A 22,726-nucleotide genomic window follows, 5' to 3' on the forward strand; every position below is an offset into this window, starting at 1 on the left:
AACCCTTTTGATGGTAAAACACCTAAAGCTGGTTTGGGAGCCAAATAAATCACAAGGGTGTTGTGTGAACAGACGCCAGTTATAATACAGGGAACAGATGTATGGGTTAGGGTTAGTGATTACAACAATATGTTGGGCCCAGGAAAGACCTTTAGAGATGTTGACACCCAGGAACTTGAAGCTACTTACCTTTTCTATGCTGACGTCTCAATGAGGACTGGTTTGTGTTCTTCCAACTTCCCCTTCCTGAAGTTCACAAATCAATTTCTTGGTCTTACTAATAGAAGCATAAAAACCTACAGCACATTACTGGCCCTTCAGCCCACAATGTTGCACTGACCATGTAGCCTATTCTCAAAACTGCCTAGAATTTCCCTACCAGATAGCCCTCTATTTTTCTAAGCTCCATGTACCTATCTAAGAGTCTTAAAAGACCCTATAGTATCCTAATGTTCAGTGTGAGGTGGTTGTTGCAGCAGCTGTCAACCAGCCAATCTACATTGCCCCTGTTTGCTAAGCTGTACTCCCATGCTAATGAAATTAGTGATTGACAGATCACTAATTTGGGTCGTCGAGAGTTGTGGGCAGGTGGCAGGAAAGTGGATTTCAAGCAGAGATTAGATCATCCCTGAGCAGAAGTAGAAAAAGCTCATTCCACTTCTACCTCTTATGTCTGAACATTTCCCAACATGAGGTGACTCCTTCCCTCTTTCCACCCCACCCATAAGACTACAACCATCCATTAGTACTAAGCATATATTAGTTCAATTTTTAAAAAGAGAAATTAGCCTTATAATGCTGTCAACTTCCTCCAGATTCCACCACTGTCCTACACACTGGGGGCAATTTTCAGTGTCCTATTAACCTACCAATCTGGTCTTCAAAATTTAATTTTGGAAGGGTTATTTGTGATAAAAATTTATCTATCTCAGTAATCTTATTTTTTGATTCTGATTGATATAGTTCAGTATAAAAAATTTTTAAAGTTTCATTAATTTCTAAAGGCTTATAAGTAACCTTATTTACACTTGTTCTAATTGCATTTATTGTTTTAGAAACCTGTTCTGTTTTCAACTGCCAAGCAAGAATTTTATGTGATCTTTCACCTAGTTCATAGTATTTCTGTTTAGTTCTCATAATTACTTTTTCTGTACGATATGTCTGAAGTGTATTGTAATTTTTTGTTAACAAGTTGTCTTCGTTTTTCTTCTGTCATGTGTCTTTGAGATTCTTTTTCTAACTTTATAATATCTTTTTCCAACTGATCTATTTCTGCTGCGTATTCCTTGATTTTAGATGTATAACTTATAATCTTATAATTATGTAAAAGTTTATTATCCATTGTGAAAGGAATAAGCCTATTTTGAATTAAAGTCCTTTTTGCTAATAAAGATTTCTTTATCTCATCATCCATATTTACCTTATTCCATAAATCAATCAAATGTCTTAATATAGGAGATTCTTTTTTTTTCCCGTATCCATTTGGATTCCCATTTATATATAAAATCTTCTGGTGTATTTTCTCCTATCTTATCTAATTCTATTCTAATCCATGCCGGTTTTTCTTCATCAAAAAAAGACACAATAAATCTAAGTTGATTTGCTTTATAATAATTCTTAAAGTTTGGAAGTTGTAACCCTCCTAAATCAAATTTACATGTCAATTTTTCCAATGATATTCTTGACATCTTTCCTTTCCAAAGAAATTTCCTTACATATTTATTCAGTTCTTGAAAAAACTTCTGAGGTAATTGTATTGGTAGAGTTTGAAATAAATATTGCAATCTAGGAAATATATTCATTTTTACAACATTAACTCTACCTATTAATGTTATTGGTAATATCATCCATTTATCAAGATCCTCTTTTATTGTTTTTAATAATGGCAAATAATTTTGTTTATATAAATTTTTTACATCATTATTAACTCTAATACCTAAATATTTTATCCCATTTATTGACCATCGAAATTGAGTTGCTAGTCGGCATTGATTATAATTTCCATTGGTAAGGGGTAAAATTTCACTTTTATCCCAATTTACTTTATAACCTGATACTTCCCCATATTCTTCCAATCTAAAAGATAATCTTTGCAAAGATTGCAATGGGTTTGTTAAGTAAATCAAAACATCATCAGCAAATAAGTTAATCTTATATTCTTCTTGATTAACTCTAAAGCCCTCAATATCTGAATCTGTTCTAATTAATTCAGCTAATGGTTCTATTGCCAATACAAATAAAGCAGATGATAATGGGCAGCCTTGTCTAGTTGACCTTGTTAAACAAAATGGTGTTGAAATCTGACCATTTGTAACTACTTTAGCTTGAGGATTAGTATTTAGAATTTTAATTCATTGTATAAAAGATTTTCCTAATTCATATTTTTCCAATACCTTAAATAAAAAATCCCATTCCAATCTATCAAATGCTTTTTCTGCATCCAAAGCAACTGCCACACTCATTTCCTCTCTTTTTTGTGCCAAATGAATTATACTAATTAACCGGGTTATATTATCCATTGATTGTCTATTTTTAATAAAACCTGTTTGGTCCATATGTATTAATTTTGGTAAATATTTAGATATTCTATTAGATAAAATTTTTGCTATTATTTTATAATCTGTATTCAACAAAGAAATAGGCCTATATGATGCTGGTTTTAAAGGATCTCTATCTTTTTTTGGCAGTACAGTTATGATCGCTGTTAAAAAAGATTGTGGGAGTTTATGCATTCTTTCCACTTGATATATTAATTCCATAAAAGGAGGAATTAATAAATCTTTAAATTTTTTATAAAACTCAGGAGGAAAACCATCTTCTCCTGGAGATTTATTACTCTGAAGTGATCCTAAAGCTTCTTCAACCTCTTTTAATGTAAAAGGCATATCTAATCCTTTCTGTTCACAATGGATAATAAACTTTTACATAATTGGTTTCAAAAGGGGATTAAATATATAGGTGACTGTTTTGAAGGAGGTATATTGATGTCGTTTGATCAATTAAAAAATAAATATAAAATATCAAATAACACTCTTTTCTGTTATTTTCAATTAAAAGCTTATTTACGAGAAAAACTGGGACAGACAATGTTGATACCAAAACCTAGTGAAATAGAAATATTAATTCAGAAAGGAAAAATTAAAAAATTTACATCTTGTATGTATAATTTGATTCAAAAGCAGACAATTAAATTAGGAATTCATAATTCAAGACAAAAATGGGAATCTGATCTGAATGTTAAAATTGATGGAAAAAATTGGTCAAGATTATGTTCTGATAGTATGAGAAATACAATAAATGTTTGACTTAGATTAATACAATATAATTTTTTACATCAATTATATATAACACCACAGAAAATAAATAGATTAAATTCAAATATGTCTGACCAATGTTTTCGATATAAACAAGAAATTGGTACTTTTTTACATTCTACTTGGTCTTGTTCTAAAATTCAACCATTTTGGATTAATTTAAGATTTTTATTGGAACAAATTATTGGAGTACAACTTCCACATAGTCCATTGCTATTTTTATTAGGAGACATTGAAGGGACAATAACGAAATTTAAATTGAATAAGTATCAGAAAAAATTTATAAAAATTGCTTTGGCAGTAGCCAAAAGAGTTATTGCAGTTACTTGGAAATCTGATTTAAATTTAACTATGGATCGTTGGAATAATGAAATACATAGTTGTATTCCATTTGAAAAAATTACATATAATTTAAGAAATGAATATGAGATATTTTTGAAAATTTGGTCACCATACTTACGAAAGATAGGATTAGATACATAGGTCCTTTGAAGATAAAATTATAGTAATTGGGGAAAGTGAAAATAAATATCAAAATTATTTTGAACTCCATGGAGCATGTGGGGATCCTCCGATATCCAGGCAATCTTTCTTCTCTTTTCTTTCTTTCTTTCTTTTTTTTTCTTTAGATAAGGATTAAGGGGGGAGGATTAAGGGGAGGGGGGAGGGTTAATATCACTTTTCTTACCATTTCATTATTACATTTATTCTTGTAATTTCTAAAATTCAATAAATAAATAATATTTTAAAAAAACCTACCAATCTGGAATATGGGAGGAAACTGAAGCACACAGTGGGAGCCCACACAGTCACAAGGAGAATGTGTAAACTCCTGCTGTTGTCTAAGTTTGTTCTCCTCATGACGGCGTGGGTTTCCTCTAGGAGCTCTGGTTTCCTTCCACATTCCAAAGATGTACGGTTACGGTCAGTGAGTTGTGGATATGCCACGTTGGTGTTGGAAGCATGGTGACGCTTGTGGGCTGCCCCCAGCACATCCTCAGACTGTGTTGGTATTTGACACAAGACGACTCATTTCACTGTATGATTCAATGTGCAATAAATCTAATCTCTTATAATCTGTGTGTTGGTATTCCACCTCAGGAGTCCTCCACAGCTGACCTGCAATCGTATAATTTTCCAGGTATGTCTACGATTACTTGGGGGAAGAGCACAACAACATTTTTAAGGAGTTGCTGGCGACGGTCTGCACCTTCCTGGTCACTACCCTGTGGCTGGGGCCGGACCCTGTGGTCTACATCTGGTCTGTGTGCAACTGCTTCGGCCTCAACTTTGAGCTCTGGGTCCAGAAATTCTTTGAGCTTGAACCTTTTGCATCGATTGAGGTAAGTGCCCCGTTGCCAAGGTCCCCTGTATCCTGTTCCACAGCTGTTAGAACATTGAACATAGCACTTCAGAGCACCATCATTGAAGAGGTGTACAGGAGCCTTGGGTCCCACACCACTGGGTTCAGGAACAGTTATCACCCCTCAACCATCAGGCTCCTGAACCAGCGCGGATAACTTCACTCACCTCAATACTGAACTGATTCCTCCACTTACAGACTCACTTAAAAGGACCGTACAATCCATGTTCTCAGTATTATTTATTTAGTTACTTTTGAACAATTTGTCTTTTGCACATCGGTTGTTTGTCAGTCATTGATTATATGTAGTTTTCATAAAATATTTTGTAATTCTTTATTTTCCTGTAAATGTCTAGAGAAAGTAACTCTTAAGGTAGTGTGTGGTGACATATAAAACCCTAAGATAATAGGAGCAGAATTAGGCCATTTGACCCATTGAGTCTGCTCACCATTTCCTCATGACTGCTCCATTTCCCTCTCAGCCCCAATTTCCTGCCTTCTCCCCATATGCCTCCATACCCTGACTAATCATGAATCTATCAACCTCTTTCTTAAATATACCAAATGAATTGGCCTCCAAAGCTGCCCATGACAATGAATTCCACAGATACACCACACTCTGGCTAAAGAAATTCCTCCTAATCTCCGTTCTAAAAGGATGCCCCTCTGTTCTGAGGCTGTGTCCTCTGGTCTTAGACTCCCTCGCCATAGGAAATATCCTCTCCACGTCTACTGTACTGAGGCCTTTCACCATTTGGTGATATATATATATTTAGATAATAAATATAGTTTGACTTTGACCCTTTAACCTATTCCAAGATCCATTTAACCCTTCTCTCCCACATAGTCCTTTATCTTTCTTTCACCCATGTGCCAATCTAAGATTTATTAAATGTCCTTAAAGTATTTGCCTCTAGCACCACCCCTGTCAGGGTGTTCCACACATCCAGCTCTCTCTGTTTAAAGAATGTATCTCTGACGTCACCTCTATTTTCCTCCAATCACCTTAAAATTATGCCCCCTTGTATTAGCTATTTCTGCCCTGCAAAACATATCTAATTGTCCACTTGAACTGTGCCTCTTGTAGGTTTCGAAAGGTACATTTAATGTCAGAGAAATGTATACAATATACATCTTGAAATTCTTCTTCTTTGTAAACATCCACGAAAACAAAGTGCCCCAGAGAACGAATGACAGTTAAATGTTAGAGCCCCAAAGACCCCCCCACCCCCACCAGCAAAAATCATCTTGACTATTCTCCCAACCAGCTGCCTATTTCAGTCAGTACATGCATGGCCTTGTTGCTCCGTTCATAAGGTCCACATTCCCACCACATGTTTGAAGTTGACCCCAAAAGCTGCAGTGCAGTGCAGGACACCAAGGTATCAGAATCAGGTTTATTATCACTGTATGTCTTAAGAATTTGTTATTTTCTGTAAGACATAAAAATTACTATAAGTTACAATAAGAAATAAACTTAAATAGTGCAAACGGGAAATATTGAAGTAGTGTTCATGAGCTTGGCTTTTATTTTTTGTCACATGTACATTGAAACACCGTGAAATGTGTCATTTTGCATCAATGGCCAACCATCCAAGGGTGTTCTGGGGCAGCCCACAAGTGTCACCAGGCTTCCAGCACCAACATGCAGTAGCTCTTCCTCCGTATGTGCTGGTTTGATAGAACCTGCCAGAGCGGGTCAAGGCTTTTTTCCTTTGGAGCATGGGAGAAGGAGGGGGTGACCATACTGATAGGGTGAAAGTGCTCAATCTTTTTACCAGGGTTGAGGAATCAAGAACTAAAGGCTTAAAATGAGAAGGAAGAGAATTAATAGGAATATGAGGGACAATTCTTTCAGTATATGGAATGAGCTACAGGACGAAAAGTTAGAAGCAGGTACATGGACAGCAGGTACAAAGATTGGAAACATTTAGACAGATATGGACCAAAGGCAGGCGAGTGGGATTGGATTGGATGGGAATTTTGGTCAGCATGACAATTTGGGTTCTAGGGCCTGCTTCTGTGCTGAACGACTCAAACATGGGGCAGTTCTGGGTGAGCATTCACATGGGTTGTGTATAGGCCAGTCCTGATACTAGCAGGTTTCCTTGCTGAAAGACAATACTTGGTCACTGTTGTTAGTCCTTAAAGTTTCTCAAAAAGGCAGCATCCATCATTAAGAAACCCCCACCACCCAGGACATGCCCTCTTCTCATTACTACCATCAAGGAGGATGTACAGGAGCCTGACAACCCACGCTCAATGTTTCAGGAACAGCTTCTTCTCCACCATCAGATTTCTGAATAGACAATGAACCCTTTTTTTTTTGCTCTCTTTTTGCATTACTTATTTAATTTTTTAATATATATTTCTCATTGTAATTTAGTTTGATTTATCTGTTGCATGGTACTGCTGCCATAAAACAACAAATTGCACGACAGATGTCACTGATAATAAACCTGATTCAGATTCTGATTACCCAGTCCTTTTCTGAATTGTGTTCACGACGGGTCGTGTAGGTTTAGTCTAATGAAACCAGCCACTTGCAATTCTGAACCACTTCTAGCATTGTAAAACTTACAGCAGTGTAATGGAGAATCACAGGAAGAGATATCAGTACTAGCTGATGAGGAACCATTTTGGGAGTAGTTACCATATAATGTTTATTTTGCCTCCAGGCAAAGCAGATGTCCAAGGCAATGTCGCGAAGAATTAGGGGTGTCTTCGGTGCTGCAAATTTCTGGGCCATCATTTTGTACAACGTCCTCTCGCTGAACAGCGTTGACTTTGCAATATTGGTTGCTAGAAGGCTGTTCCTTGTTGGTAAGTTTCAATTGGTGGGGAGTGGAAGGAGAGAGCATTGCGATTACTTAGTTCACTGAGACAATCCTCTGATTTCCAGGTCAATTTGCCTAATATCCCTGGGCTCTAACCTTTCAGATTCATTTATATATCACATGTACACTGAAACGGACAGTGAAATGAGTTGTTTGTGTTAACAATGTGCTGGGGGCAGCCCACAAGTGCTGTCAGACTTTCCAGCTCCAACGTGGCATGCCCACAATGCTCGGCAGAACAACACAGAACACAACAAGCAACAAAACAACAACAGTAAAATAAACCCTGTTCTTCCCTAAATCCACGCGTGTACACAGTCCTCTAACCCCAGGACAGGCTGTCTTCGACCTCCAGAGGATTCGTGAATTCACAGATATTGGACTTCGAATTCCCCAGTGGACTTGGAGATTGCAGACCCAGGTCTCTACAAGGCTGGGCTTCTGTCTTCGGTTTCGACCCCAGGACTCGCCGAAGATGGTGAATGAAGACCAGAGTAACTACCAGCTTCTCCTGTTGACATTGAGGTTATGGGCTGGGTATCAACTGGTCCAGAAGAGACCAGACAATGCTGTTGACAATTAGAAATTTATTTTGGAATAATGCATGGAACAGGCCCTTCCCTAGGATCAAATAGCAACCTACCTATTTAATCCTAGCCTGATCACAGGACAATTCACAATGACTAACTTACTTACTAACTGGACTGTGGGAGGAAACCGGAGCACCAGAGGAAGCCCACGTACTCATGGGGAGGACGTTTAAACTTCTTAAGTCGGCATCAGAATTGAAGTGTGAACTCTGACTCTCCGGCTGTAAAAGTGTCGTGCTAACTGCTACGCTACAGTAACTAGTTTATTCTATCACGTCCTGAGACACAGTGAGATCCTCCTGTTTCCATGCTGTCCACTCAGATCGTGCCATATGTTAATACATCAGTGTAGTGATAAAGAGAAACCGAATGCAAAGTACAGGGTGGCAACTGCATAGAAAGTGCAGTGCAGGTAGACAAATGAATTGATGACTCCCCTGGGATGGAGAGAAACTTGTTCTCTGTTCTGTGCACTAGGCGTAGGACGGGGGAATTCAAGTAGTCATAAAGAGCAGAAGCTGCCCTTAGAACCATAGAACATTACAGCACAGAAACAGGCCTTTTGGCCCTTCTTGGCTGTGCCGAACTATTTTTCTGCCTAGTCCCACTGACCTACACCTGGGCCATATCCCTCCAAACCCCTCTCATCCATATACCTGTCCAAGTTTTTCTTAAATTCAGCCCACCATGCACATGTCGACCACTTCGCTCGGGAGGCACAGTAAGAGTGGTTAGCGCAATGCTGTTACAGCGCTAGCTGTAAGATCTAGGTTCAATTCCCACGGCTGTCTGTAAGGAGTTTGTAGATTCTCCCCACGAACGTGTTGGTTTCTTTGGGTGCTTTGGTTTTGTCCCACATTCCAAAGATGTTCAGGTTAGGGTTGGGCAATTCTGGGCATACTATTTTGGCACAGGAAGCTTGGCAACACTTGTGGGCTTGCACCCAGCACAATCTTAGTTGATCTGATTTGATGCATTTCACTGCATGTTGCTCTGTATATGTAACAAATAAAACTAGTCTTTAATATCTTTTAAAAATCCAGAATTAAAAGAAGGCAGCAGTCTCAGTAACAGCGAGCTTGAAACCACCAGGTCATTGTAGAAGTGGTGGTTGCCTTCTGTCCTTGTCTGGCGAAGCCACGTGGGATTGCAGACCCACAACACGGTGGGCTCACACCTGCCTCCTTGCTGAAGAATGTATAAAGTACCCTCATGGCCACTTTATTGGTACACCTGTACACTTGCTCGTTAATGCAAATATCTGATCAGAAAATCATGTGACAGCAACTCAATGCATAAAAGCATGTAGACATGGTCAAGGGGTTCAGTTGTTGTTCAGACCAAACATCACAATGGGGAATAAATATGATTTAAATGACTTTGATCGTGGAATGATTGTTGGCGCCAGACAGGATGGTTTGAGTATCTCAGAAACTGCTAATCTCTTGCGATTCTCACGCACCACAGTCTCTAGAGTTTAAAGAGAATGGTGTGGAAAAACAAAAAAAATCCAGTGAGTGGCAGCTGTGAGAGTGGGAGCACCTTGTTAATTAATAGGTCAGAGGAAAATGGCTGGACTGGTTCAAGCTAATAGGAAGGATGCAGTAACTCTAAGTATGCGTTACAACGGCGGTGTGCAGAAGAGCATCTCTGAATGCACAACACATTGAATCTTGAAGTGGGTGGGCTACAGGTGCAGAGGACCACAAATGTACACTCAGTGGCCACTTTATTGGCTAGAGGAAGTACCCAATAAAATGGTCACTGAGTGTACGTCAAAGTTGCCCGTGACATCCACTTCTCATTAATGAATAAATAATAATAATTGGTTCCATTTGTCTCAATGACAAGCTATGCGAGTTATGTTTAACTCTCAGTGGTACGTGTTTAGCACCTATGAACGGGAGGAAATTACCATCCCACCGGTTCCAAAATCACCACATATACCATATGCTATGCCTCCACTTGTATTATGTCTCAAGGTGCCTGCTTCCTAATGGAGTCTGTCACACTATTTCCCTGTTGTCTGCAGCTAACACCGCAGCTGTTGAGTGGGATGGGTTCCAAGCTATAGTTAATTTAGATCAGAGAATTCAGAAGGGAGGGTAGCTCTGAGCAAATCTGACTTGGAAGTTATCCCCTAGAGCCAGTGGATTCACTTGGAGGTGTTTCAAGTGAGTTTCTGTGAAATGTCTTGTACATCATTTGGTTTAATCATTTTTAATGTGTTCAAAAACGACAAGCAGAAACTGTCCGTCTTTCATCAGCCAATGGGAAGGATGGAGTTGGGAGAAGGGAGTGATGAAGGCACTTGGAGCTGTTCATATACAAGCTCTCTTGTGTGTTTATATTTATTGTGTTTTTTTATTGTTGCTTTTACTAGATTAACAATCATTTTGTTCTCCTTTACACCCGTATACTGGAAATGACATTAAACGATCTTGGATCTTGAATTCACCCTATCATGCCTCTAATAGTCCTTGTGGATCCTCCCCTATAGGTTTCTAAGTACATTTTCCAGAGATTTAGATGGCAGATCCAGCGTTGGTTTGAGCATCAAGGGTCAACTTTATTCATCGTATACATTTATCAGGAATGTGTTGGTTAGGGCACGACATGTAACAAAAAATACAATTATGAAGAATACGGGATTATATAAAAATGAAGAGCAGATATAGAGTAAAATGTGCATAAATACACAAATACCAGTGTGTATTTACAATGTAAACATCATTATAAAACATGGTTTAAAGTGTTTACAGTGATGTGTAGTAATGGGAGTGATAGATAGAGGGGAGTGAGTGGGGCTAATTTAAGTGGTTGATCAGATTAACTCCCTGGGGGGGAAGAAACTTTTAAGATGGCGTGGTTTTTTTTTAATAGCCCTATAGTGCTTTCCAGGCAGGAGCTTTTGGAAAACGCAGTTTACAGGGTGGGTTGTGTCTGCAATGATTTTTTTCCTGTTGCTTCTTTATCCTGGACATATACAAGCCCTGCAGTGATGGTAGACTGTATCCAGTGACGTTTTCTGTCAACCTGACATTTCACTGGCGTTTGTGTACATTGTGAGAGGATGCTGCACCAACCAGACAGTAATGGCTGATGTGAGGATGCTCTCTGTGACGGCAGTGTAGAATTGTTCTGGGGAAGATGGAATTTTACCAGCTGCTGCAAGAGGTACACCCTTTGTTACTGAAGGAGATACGGCTCTCCCACAAGGTCCTATAAAATAACGATGCCTAGGAACCTGAATGTCACAACATGACTTGCCTTTAGCAAATCTAGCTTGGTTTTTTGTTTTTCTTAACCAGATTTTGCTCAATGCCAATTTAGTGGATTTATGTAATGTTTTGATTTCCATTGCTCCTTCCAAACGTCTCACATTATTTCATCATTGTATTGAAGGCTTACAAATGAAATATTGGAAAACAATTAGAGAACTCTGTTACTTTGACAGGGTTTTAAGGGGAGAGGGGAAAGAGGTAAATCAGTTTATTATTGTCACATGTATAATGAGGTACAGTAGAAGAAACTTTGATTTGTTTGCATCCATACAGATCATTTCATAACCATGGTGCATGGTGTGGGGCAGAACAATAAGAGAATACAGAGTAATATGTTACAGTTGCAGGGAAACTACAGTGCAGACAGACAATAAGGTAGAAGACCATAATGAGGTAAATTGTGAGATCAAGAGTCTATCATACTAAGGGACTGTTAAATAGTCTTACAACGGTGGAGTAGAAACGGTTCTTGAGCCTGTCAGTATGTGCTTTCTGCATGACAGCTGATCCATTTTTCTTCTCAACCCCATTCTCCTGCCTTCTCCCCATAACCTTTGATGTCCTTTCTAATCGAGAACCTGTCAATCTCTGCTTTAAATGTACCCATTTGAAAGACAGTTGGGCAGGGACATGAATAGGAAATATTTAGAGGGATATGGGCCAAGCTCAGGTTTGAGTAGTAAAGCCTCCAACCTGATGGCATGAATATTGATTTCTCTTAACTTCCAGTAATCTCTCCCATCTCCCTCCTTCTCTTTTTCTATTCCCCTTTCCAGTTACCCTCTCATCCCTTCTCCTCACCTGCCCATCACCTCCTCTGGTTCCCATCCTCCTTCCCTTTCTTCTGTGGTCCACTGTTCTCTCCTATCAAATTCCTTCTTCAGTCCTTTATTTCTTCCACCTATCCCCTCCCGGCTTCCTACTTCATCATCCCTACCCGACCCACCCACCTTCCCCCTCACCTGTCACCTGCCAGCTTGTTGTCCTCCTTCCCCTCCTCTTACCTTCTTATTCTGGCTTCTACCTGCTTCCACTCCAGCCCTGATGAAGGGTCTCGACACAAAACATTGACTGTTTATTCCCTTCCATAGAAGCTGCCCAACCTGCTGAATTCTATGTGTGTTGCACTGGGAAAAGAGACTTGGATATACACCTTGATCGGCATGGACAAGTTGAGCGAATGGGCCTGTTTCTGTGCAGTACGGCTGTATTAAGAGAAGCACCATAAAGGGGAGGCTGAAAATATCTTTTTCTCACAATAAGTGTGGTGTAGGGAGATAGTTTGAACCGAGACATTAACAAATTGTGTTTTAATTGTAATTCAGGGTTTCCACTGAGTCCGATAACCATCCTCTTCGTGACCTATTGTGGAGTCCAGCTGGTGAAGGAGAATGAACGCAGGCTGGCACTGGAAGCAGAGAAAGAGAAGGCCGACTAGAGGACTGGCCAAGAGAGAGAAGGGAGCCACAGGAAGTCCTTCCCTCTCATCTGCAACCCAGCTGGCCATTTTTGAGTCACACAAAGGAAGTTTTCAGTTATCCAAATGAGTTGTTACCAAAAAAATTGTCCCAGTGAGAGTGGATCTTTTCCGTGGGACACAGGCTTTAATGGAATCTCCTGTTCCCCACAGATCATCCAGAGGACTCTTCCCACTGGAATTAGGTGGGTTGAGGGCAGGGGCTCCCAACTTGTGCAACAAAAACTGTAGCCCCTCCCTCGTCCTACCTGCTTCTGCACCCCCAGTTCCAGGGTTGCCTTATCCGGTTGCAATCACTCAGCAGCCAAATGGCGTGAAGGGGTCTGGATTTAGCATAAAAACACTCGTGAGGCAAGAATGGGCAAGTTCTGTGCAGATCTGTATTTCAGTACCACTAACCCTTTTTTGTGGGGATTACAGTGTCCTGCAATATGGCTTCCAGTACAGGGCTGAGTTCCCAGTCTGCTGGGGGGAGGGGGCCGCTGGGTTGTCTGAGATTCTAAGCAAAGCCTTTCCTTCCCCAGTGACAGCCTCTTCCCCCAAGAAACCACCACAAAAAGATTCTGTCCACTCCCCCTTTGCTGGTTCCCAATATGTCCCACCTCCTGCCCCCTACACACCCTCTTGCCATGTCCCTCTTTGCCCCCTGCTTTTCTTCAGACCCTTTCACTCATTCACCCTTGAAGGGTCTCAGCCCAAAATGTCAATGGTTCAAATACTTTAACACTGTAAGACATAAGAGCAGAATTGGGCTGTTTGGCCCATCGAGTCTGCTCTGCCATTCCATCATAATTCAATGTACATGGAGTCATGATAAAAACCTACATTTTTAATCCCCTGCATAGATGCTGCCTGATCTCCTGAGTTCTTCCAGTATTTTGTGTATGTTACTCTAGATTTCCCGCATCTGCAGAATTTTCTGTCTTTCTTGAAAGCTTTGAATTCACAACTGTCTGGGTAAGAGTAATTCAACCGTTAGCCCACTTCCATGGTTGCCTGGACTAGTTGTGGGTCACCTTGCCCCCACCTCCACCAATGCATTTACCAGCCAATTTCTCCTTTTGGCCGGGGAGGGGGGTGGTAAGTGGGGGAGGGGGAACAAAAAATCCACTACCACTGGGGAGGAGGAAGATTTAAAGAGATGAGCTTTATTTATCACATATAAATCGAAGCATGCAGTGAAATGTGTCATTTGCATCAAATCGGCGAGGTAGCAGTGGGGGGAGCCTGCAGGTGTGGCCACATTTCCAGCACCAACATAGCTTGCCCATAACTCACTGCCTCTACCCACACGTCTTTGGAATGTGGGAGAACACCGGAGCACCCGGAGGCAGGGAGAAAGTACAAACTCCTACAGGCAGTGGTGGAACTGGATCCAACAGCTGGTTGGCCACTGCGCTACTGTCCCATCCAGAATGGCACAAGTCACAGGAACACACAGGATATTTGTGGAGACTTACGCTACTGGTGAAGTATTGATATCCACCAACTACCTAAGGATGAAGCTTTCCAAGTAAAATTCGGCACTAAATTATTGCACATCTCCCCTTAGTGAAGTTTACTGTATCTGCGGGTGTGGGTGTTGGCAGTGTTCAACATCTTGAGAACTGCACCCCTGATACTCTGAACCCAATGCACAGTAAGCAGTAAACCATAAATTATAAGCACATTCATGAGTAATAAATATAATAATTTAATCTTTACATTTTTTATGCATGTCTTCATTTTCTTCTCTGATGTTCTCTTTAGGGAATATGTCTCCAGTCTCCTATCATTTTCTTTTTAAATTGCCTTATTAAGATACAAATTTAAATTGGTAAGGAAGTTTATTATTGGCAAATGTACAGTGGAAATCTTTGTTTTGTATGCCATCCATACGGATATTTTGTTACGGCAGTACATTGGGGTATTTTGTGGGTTGCCGCTGGGCATTGCTGAGAGAATAGGTTAGTGGGAAAATAGAATTGGTGGGGTTGCTTTTAGAACTAGTATTGACTTAAAAGTCATAGAGTCAAACAGTACCACAGCACAGATACAGGCCCTTTGGCCCATCTAGTCTGTGCTGAGCTGGTTTTCTGCCTAGTCCCATTGACCTGGATCCAGACCAAACCCCTCCAAGCCCCTTTCATTCATGTACTCATCCAAAATTCTCTTATATGTCATGACTCAACCCCCATCGACCCCTTCCGCTGGCAGCTTGTTCCTCATTCCCACCACCCTCTGAGTGAAAAAGATCCCCATTCAGATTTCACTTTAACCTAAACCTATGACCTTTAGTTCTAGTGTCAACCATCCTGTGGGGGAAGAAGCCTACAGGCATTCATCTTGTACACCTCTATCAAGTCACCTTTCATCCTCTTCCACTGTGAGCTCACTCCAAAGAGCCCTCACTCAAGTTGTGTGTTATAGGGAAAGGTTAAATTGGTCAGGACTTTGTTCACTGGAGTGCAGGAGAATGAGGAGAAATTTCACAAGGTATCATAGAGGAAAAGTCCCTCTGACTTCTCTTTCTTTCCAGTCCTGATGAAGGGTCTCGGCCCAAAATTTTGACTCTTTACTCATAGATGCTGCTTAGCCTGCTGAGTTGCTCCAGCATTTTGTGTGTGTTGCTCGGATTTCCAGCGTCTCCATTTTTCTCATGTTTCTGATGCATTGACCCTATCTGTCCTTTTCATAATCTTGTATACCTCGATGAGCTAGGGCCTCAAGATGGAGATGGAAGAGAGGTGACTTGATAGAGGTTACAGGTGTACAAGATGATAAGAACATAGATTGAGTAGATGGCTAGAACTTCTTTCCCTGGGGCAGAAATGGTTAATACAAAGGTTTAAAGTGATTGGAGGAAAGTGTGTGTGTGGGGGGGGGGGATGATGTCAGAGGGTACAAGTTCTTTACACAGAGGGTAGGTGCAAGAACTGCCCTGCCAGGGGTGGTGCTAAAGGCAGACACATTAGGGATGTAAAGAAACTGTTAGATAGGCACATGGATGATAGAAAAATGGAGGGGTATGTAGGAGGGAAGGATTAGGTTGATCTTAGAGTAGGTTAAAAGATTGGTACAACGTTGTGGGCTGAAAGGCCTGTACTGTGCTGTAATGTTCTATGTTGTCCCAGCAGCATCCATGTAAATTTTCTCCATACTCTTTCAAGCTTATTGATATTTTGCTTGCAAATACGTGACTAGAACTGCACACATCTGCACACTTGATGGGCCAAATAGTCTCCTGTCTAGTCAGGGGTGAACTGCTAAATGGTACTCTCCATTGCTGTTAATGTTAAAGTCTACCAACTCCAGGCTAAAGATTATCCAATATTACAGGTAAACAGAAAAGCAGAAGCCTCCCTAGAGATTGGCATCCTCCTTCATTAATCTTTGACCCTTCCAAAGAGCAACAAGAGAAAAAAACTCTCTTCACCTTTCAAAATGTCTCTGCTCTTTCCTCCTGAACAACATCTAATTATCTTCCTACATTTCTAATTAAAAATACCAGTCAGATTCACTGGGTTAATGAGAGAATCAAATCATTTTTGAAGGATAAATTCCTATGCATATCACTATTTATGTCAATGGTGACTGGTTGATCCATGTTGGTTCATCATGATTTCTGTTGTTGTTAGGCCTGACGTTAATTAAAATGAAAATGAAAACAAAGTGACAATTATACAAATTTATTCTGTCCAAGTTTTCTCTCTCTAATATGGGAAAAGAAAGATATGAATATATTAGCATAGCTAAGCAGGCAGAGAACAGGAGTTTGGCAGCAGCAGTAGCCTGGAATTGAATACAGAATAAAATATTCCTGATGTTTGTAAACTAATTATTCTGCAGAATAATAAATGACAGGAAGGTTCCTGAATGATTAACAGGGAACCGTGTTCTCTTGCTTCAGCAAATGACCTTTATTTCCAATCCCAGCCACTAATAGGATTTTGTGCACTGGCCATTGCATTATCTATTCAGACACTTACAGTAATATGCTGATAATCAGACACCCTTGGGGCATTAGTGGTGCTAGATGAGGATATTTTATGGACTATCAGATTTTATTCCTATTAAAATCAGAACACACATTTATTTCACTGCTCTTTTATGCATTTCTAAGCACAACAGTAAATTTTCCAGTGCAATGTGCAAGTTTAAAGGGAGTAGGATATACACAGGAGCAGGACTAGGTGGTCTGTGTTATAGAGAATGGCTGGTCAGGATGGGACTTCAGTCCTTGGCACATAGGAGGCTGTGGCGTATAAAGCTTTTACCAGAAAGCAGCATCCATCATTGAGGATCCCCACCATCCAGGCCTGCTGCCACCAGGAAGGAGACACAGGAGACTAGGGTCCCACACCACAGGCTTTGGGAATAGTTACTACCCAACAACCATCAGGCTCCTGAACCAGCATGGATAACTTCACTCACTTCAAAGCTGAACACAACCTATGGACTCACTTTCGAGGACTCCACACTCGTGTTCTCAGTATTATTCATTTGTTTGTTTATTAATTATTATTATCTTTATTTGCACAATCTTATTTTGCACATTGGCTACTTGTCAGTCTTTGTGTGTAGTTTTTCCATTTCTGCTCTCTTGGAATGTACAAGACTGAGGGGAAATCTAATAGAGATAAAATTATGAGGAGTATAGATAGGGTCAACGTAAGCAGGCTTTTTTCCACTAAGGGTGGGTGAGACTAGAACTAGAAGTCCTGGGTTAAGGGTGAAAGGTGAAATGTTTAAAGGGAAACCTGAGGAGAAACTTCTTCAATCAGAGAGTGGTGTCAGTGTGGAACGAGCTGCCAGAGGAAGTGCTGGTTGTGGGTTGGATTTCAACATTTAAGATAAGTTTGGATAAATACATGGATGGGAGGATTATGATGTCCATGAGCTTGCAAAGGGGACGGGGGAGCTTTAGTAAAATGTTCTTGTGTGAGATAGCATCTTCAAGAGAAGTGGCAAAAAACTTGAAATCCAAGTTTATTGTCACAGGGTCTCTTCATTACCAGGGAAAATTCGTGTCTTTGCAGCAACAATGCAGTACGTTACAAACATAAATTATGAAACTTAAATTACCAGAAATTTTATGTAACTTAGTCACTGATAAAGAGAAAATTTACAAGGATGTAACTGGGACTTGAGCACCTGTAATACAGGGGAAGGGTGAATAGATTAATTGGTTGCAGTAAGACTTTGGTAAGGCCAAATTTGGAGAACTGTGTGCAGTTTTGGTCATCTACCTTGGGAAAAGTTATCAATATAGTTGAAAGAATATGGAGGAAATTTACAAGGATTTTGCTGGGATTTGGGGACCTGAATTATAGAGAAGGATTGAATAGGTTAGGACTTTATTTCCTGGAGCCTAGGAGAATGAGAGATTTGATAGAGGTATACAGAATTATGAAGGCTATAGATAGGGTAAATGCAAGCAGGCTTTTTCCATTGAGGTTGGGTGAGACTAGAACTAGAAGTCATAGGTTAAGATTGAAATCTGAGAAAGGGGAGCTTCTTCACTCGGAGAGTGGTGAGAGTGTGGAACGAGCTGCCGGCAGATGTGGTGGATGCGGGTTCAGTTACAACATTTGAGAGAAGTTTGGATAAGTACGTAGACTGGAGGAGTATGGAGGGCTGTGTTGCAAGAATGTTGATGGGACTAGGCAGAATAACAGTTCGGCATGAACGAGATGGGTCAAAGTGCCCGTTTCTGTGCTCTGTCGCTCTAAAAATAAACACAAAGACATTAGTGCAAGGTAGAGTTAGAGCTTTTCAGGTCAGCTGGCACGTGATGAGAAGAATGGCCAACTCCGTCACCAAGACAGAACTTCATTTAACCCCTGAAAGGCGGAGGAAACGCTGGAGACCAAAGACAACTTGGCACTGTACCACCGAGGCAGAAATGAGGGCCCTGAACCACAGCTTGAGAAGATATCCAAGGACAGAGAGAGATGGAGGGCCTTCATTATTGCCTTAAGCGCCAGTGGCGTAATGAGCAGTAAGTCAAGAACCTGATGGCAGCGGGGAAGAAGCTGTTGAACCTTGACAGGTGGATCTTCAGGTTCCTGTACACCTCCTGCCTGACGGCAGCAATGAGATATAGTGAGATTAAAGTAAAAGGTTAAAGTCTTTTGAGCCTCCTCACTGCCCAGCCACACACAGCAAAGTTAGAATTATTCTTGGCAGCGTTGTGAATGGGTTCAGGGAAGTTCTGTTATAGATCTGTGACATGGTGCCCTGGAGACTTACATGCGCTCAAATGCTAAAAATACGGATTAATAATACACTGTCACCAGAGGCTTCAAGATACCAGTCACTGGTGCTGGTTACGGAGACTTGTGAAATGTAATTGGTTAGGCAGTTAGTCAGAGGAATCTTTCCAACTGACCAGCAATCCAAATTAATAAACGACTAATTTTCCAGAACATTCCAATCAAGTTCTGGCAGAATTAACTTTGCTAGCAATATTCAATTCCAATCAGGGTACGTGTGATGGCTAGGTTTACGTGGAAGTTATGTTAAAAATTCACTTAGAAATTATTTAGTCAGCTGGGGCTTGGCTGTTGACACTTTCAACCTGGATCAAGGGGTCCAGATCCAGTTAGAGTTACAGCTATATATCATTTTGAAGATGGGGAGAACAGACAGACATAGGTACTGTTGGATCCAGAGGGTTATGAGATCCAAAGGTTCTTTGAAAGTTAAGAATGACAATGCATTGCTTATGATTGTTTTATTAAGTGTTACAAAAGCAAAGAGGGAGAGGGGGAGAAGAGATATGACAAAGAGACAAAGAAAAGGAAAAGACAAAGGTGGTAGGTATGGTCTTATATCAGACTTCCTGATAACAGAAAATTCCATTGATAATAGGTAACCACTAACTGGATTCAAATAGCGTGACATCGCCACTGAAACCCAGAAGTTTCCTTAAAAATACAGAGGCAAGTCTAACTACTGAAAAACTCTTTGAACAATTGCATGTATATGGGTTATTATATAAAAATACAGATAAGCATAAGAAAGTTAAACTACAAGAAAAGCAAAAATTCTACTGCCCAATACTAATGGCGTTATTAAGAGGGATGAGGTTCTGCAGCGTGAGTTTCGGAGGTTAGCAGAAGATTTGAAATGCAGGAACTTTAGGGTCATTATCTTGGAAAGAGGAACATAGGACAACAGGTGTGCTGGAAAGAGAGATTTGGGTACTTGGATCATTGGGGTCACTCTGTCCAATCAGGTTATATGGGTAGAATTTGGGAATGGGGTGGGGGTTGATCACTTTGCTGGGATAATATAATAGTCCTCCCAACAGTCAACAGAAATTAGAAGAACAATCAAGTAAACGAAAGGTGCAGGAGCACAAACGCAAGAGATTCTGCAGATGCTGGAAACCCAGAGCAACACACACAATATGGTAGAAGAACTCAACACGCTAAGCAGTATCTTTGGAGAGGAATAGACAGTCAATGTTTCAAGCCGAGACCCTTCATCAGAACTGGAAAGGAGTGGGGAAGAAGCAAGAATATGAAGGTGGGGAGAGGGGAAGGACTACAAGCTGGCAACTGATTGATTAAAGGTAGGTGGGTGGGGGAGTGAGAAGCTGGGAACTGATAGGTGGAAGAGGTAAAGGACTGAAGAATAAGGAACCTGATAGGAGGAGACAGTGGGCCATGGAGGAAAGGGAAGGACGAAGGGCACGAGAGGGAGATGATGGACAGGTGAAGAGAAGGGGTAAGGAGGGGGAGAGCCAGAATGGAGAACAGTAAAAGAGAGAAGGGGGTGGGGAAAATACTGTAAGTTGGAGAAATCAGTTGACGTGGAGTGGAACTCAAATGATCTTACACTCAAAATCCACACGTCAGTTTGAACCCCTCCACATCCACCCACCTTCTCATTCTGGCTTCTGCCCCCTTCCTTTTCAGTCCTGATAAGGGGTGTTGGCCTGAGACATCGATTGTTGATTCCTCTCCATCGATGCTGCCTGACCCGCTGAGTGTCCCTACAGCAGTTTAAAGGTGTAAGAGCAACAGGGTTAGAGTGCTAAGAGCTTTTAACTTTCCCAATAGTGACTAGGATTGCTTTAGCATAAGCGGCTTAGATGGGACATAATTTAGTAACTATATCCAAGAAAGTATTTTCAAGGTAACATGTAAAGTGATGGCAGAAATAGTGCAGAAGTTGGACTTATCGCAGGAAGTAAAACTGACAGGGTGCTGGAAGTGTTGGCAGGTGAACACTTGGGGAACGGTGGATAGAGAGCATATTACTGCAAGCTTAAGGACAGTTATGGAAAGGGGTGAGGTTGGTCCTTAAGGTATGGCCTTGAATGGGGGAAGGGGGGAAGGAATGATTTCTATGGCACATAAGTAGACCTGGCAAAACTAGATTGTAGATTGAGGTCAAATGCTTGTGGGGAAAGCAGCATTAAACAAGGAGTCTTCTAAAAGACACTTAGTACGAGTGAGAGGGAAAGGTGGCAAAGGATATTGGTATTAGCTTATTATTGTCACAGGAACCGTGATACAGTGAAAAGCCTGCCTTGCAGACTGTTCATACATATCAAATAATTATAGTGCATTGAGGCAGTACAAGGGAAAACAGTAACAGAATGCAGTGTAACAGCTACAGATAAAGTGCAGTACAGACAGACAATAAGGTGCAAGGTCATAATGAGGTAGATTGTGAGGTAAAACTCCATTTTATCATACTAAGGAACTATTTAACACTCTTACAAAGGGGTAGAAGCTGTTCTTGAGCCTGCTGGTACATGTTTTTAGGCTTCTGTATCTTCTGCTCAATGGGAGAGAGGAGAAGAGAGAATGCCCGGGTGGGTGGGGTCTTTGATTAGGCTGGCTGCTTTACTGAGGTAGCGAGGTATATAGACAGAGTCGATAGAGGGGAGGCTGGTTCATGAGTTGTGCTGTGTCCACAACTCTCTTAAGTTTCTTGTGGTCACATGCAGAGCAGTTGCCATACATTGTCGCTATCCTTTGTCAGAATGTTTTCTACGGTGCATCAATAAAAGTTGATAAATTGGCAGGATTCTTCATTGTTGCTTCCGTAACAATATTTGTGGCCAGTCAGGGTTGTTAGCCCTGAGCTGAACCCCTTAACCTGCAGGACCGGTGGACCACTCTTAGTCTGGCCTCTACCCTTTGACCTGTTTGGCATTGGTGACCCTACCAAGAGTCAAAGCACAAGGCCCTGACGCCAGCCAACAAGGATATGCCAGATTTCTTTAGCTTCCTGGGAAAGGCGTAGGTGAGCTTTCTTGGCTGTGACATCAATGTGGATGGTCTAGGACACGCGACTGATGATGTTCACCCAACCTGCTCAACCCCAACACCACTGACGTGGGCAGGAGCATCTGCACCTCCTCCCTCCTGAAGACAACCACCAGCTCATTTGTTTAGTTGATATTAAAGGAAAGGTCGCTGAAGATTTGATATAGCACATACAAATTTTGAATTTTGGAATCTCACAGGTTGGGCATGGCATGGGGTAGATGATACAAAAAGCCTGAAAGAATTGCCACCAGGCTTAAGGACAGCTTCTTCCCTGCTGTTACAAGGCTACTGAATGGTTCCCTACTATGACAAAAAGGACTCTTGCCCTCACAATCTATCTCCTTATGGCCTTGCATCTTATTGTTCGTTTGCACTGCACTTTCTCTGTAGCTGTTATACTTCATTCCGCATTGTTGTCGTTTTATCTTGCTCTATCCCGATGTAAAGAAAGGACCTGTAAGACGAGCTTTTCACCGACATCTTGGTACAATCAATTCCCATTCCATTTATGTTGTAGGATGACTCACGGCTGTGGGCACTCTCTCCAGGTCAGGGGCTCCTGCAGTTGTTGAGGCCGGCTGATTGACGCGTC

General features: G+C 41.0%; 1 protein-coding gene across 2 annotated transcripts in view; it reads left to right on the forward strand.

The window, feature by feature from the left end:
* The window catches only part of hhatlb (hedgehog acyltransferase like, b), a 55,803-nt gene extending 39,287 nt beyond the window's left edge, over nucleotides 1-16,516 (forward strand). For both annotated transcript variants that reach the window (XM_073055012.1, XM_073055011.1), the window contains exons 10-12: nucleotides 4,456-4,657; nucleotides 7,356-7,500; nucleotides 12,714-16,516. In XM_073055012.1, the coding sequence (XP_072911113.1) occupies nucleotides 4,456-4,657; nucleotides 7,356-7,500; nucleotides 12,714-12,826 (460 nt within the window). In that variant the 3' untranslated portion in view covers nucleotides 12,827-16,516. The remainder of the gene's footprint in view (nucleotides 1-4,455; nucleotides 4,658-7,355; nucleotides 7,501-12,713) is intronic.
* Nucleotides 16,517-22,726: the final 6,210 nt, after the last annotated feature.

The sequence above is a fragment of the Hemitrygon akajei genome, chromosome 8, assembly GCF_048418815.1.
Source record: "Hemitrygon akajei chromosome 8, sHemAka1.3, whole genome shotgun sequence".
NCBI lineage: Eukaryota > Metazoa > Chordata > Chondrichthyes > Myliobatiformes > Dasyatidae > Hemitrygon > Hemitrygon akajei.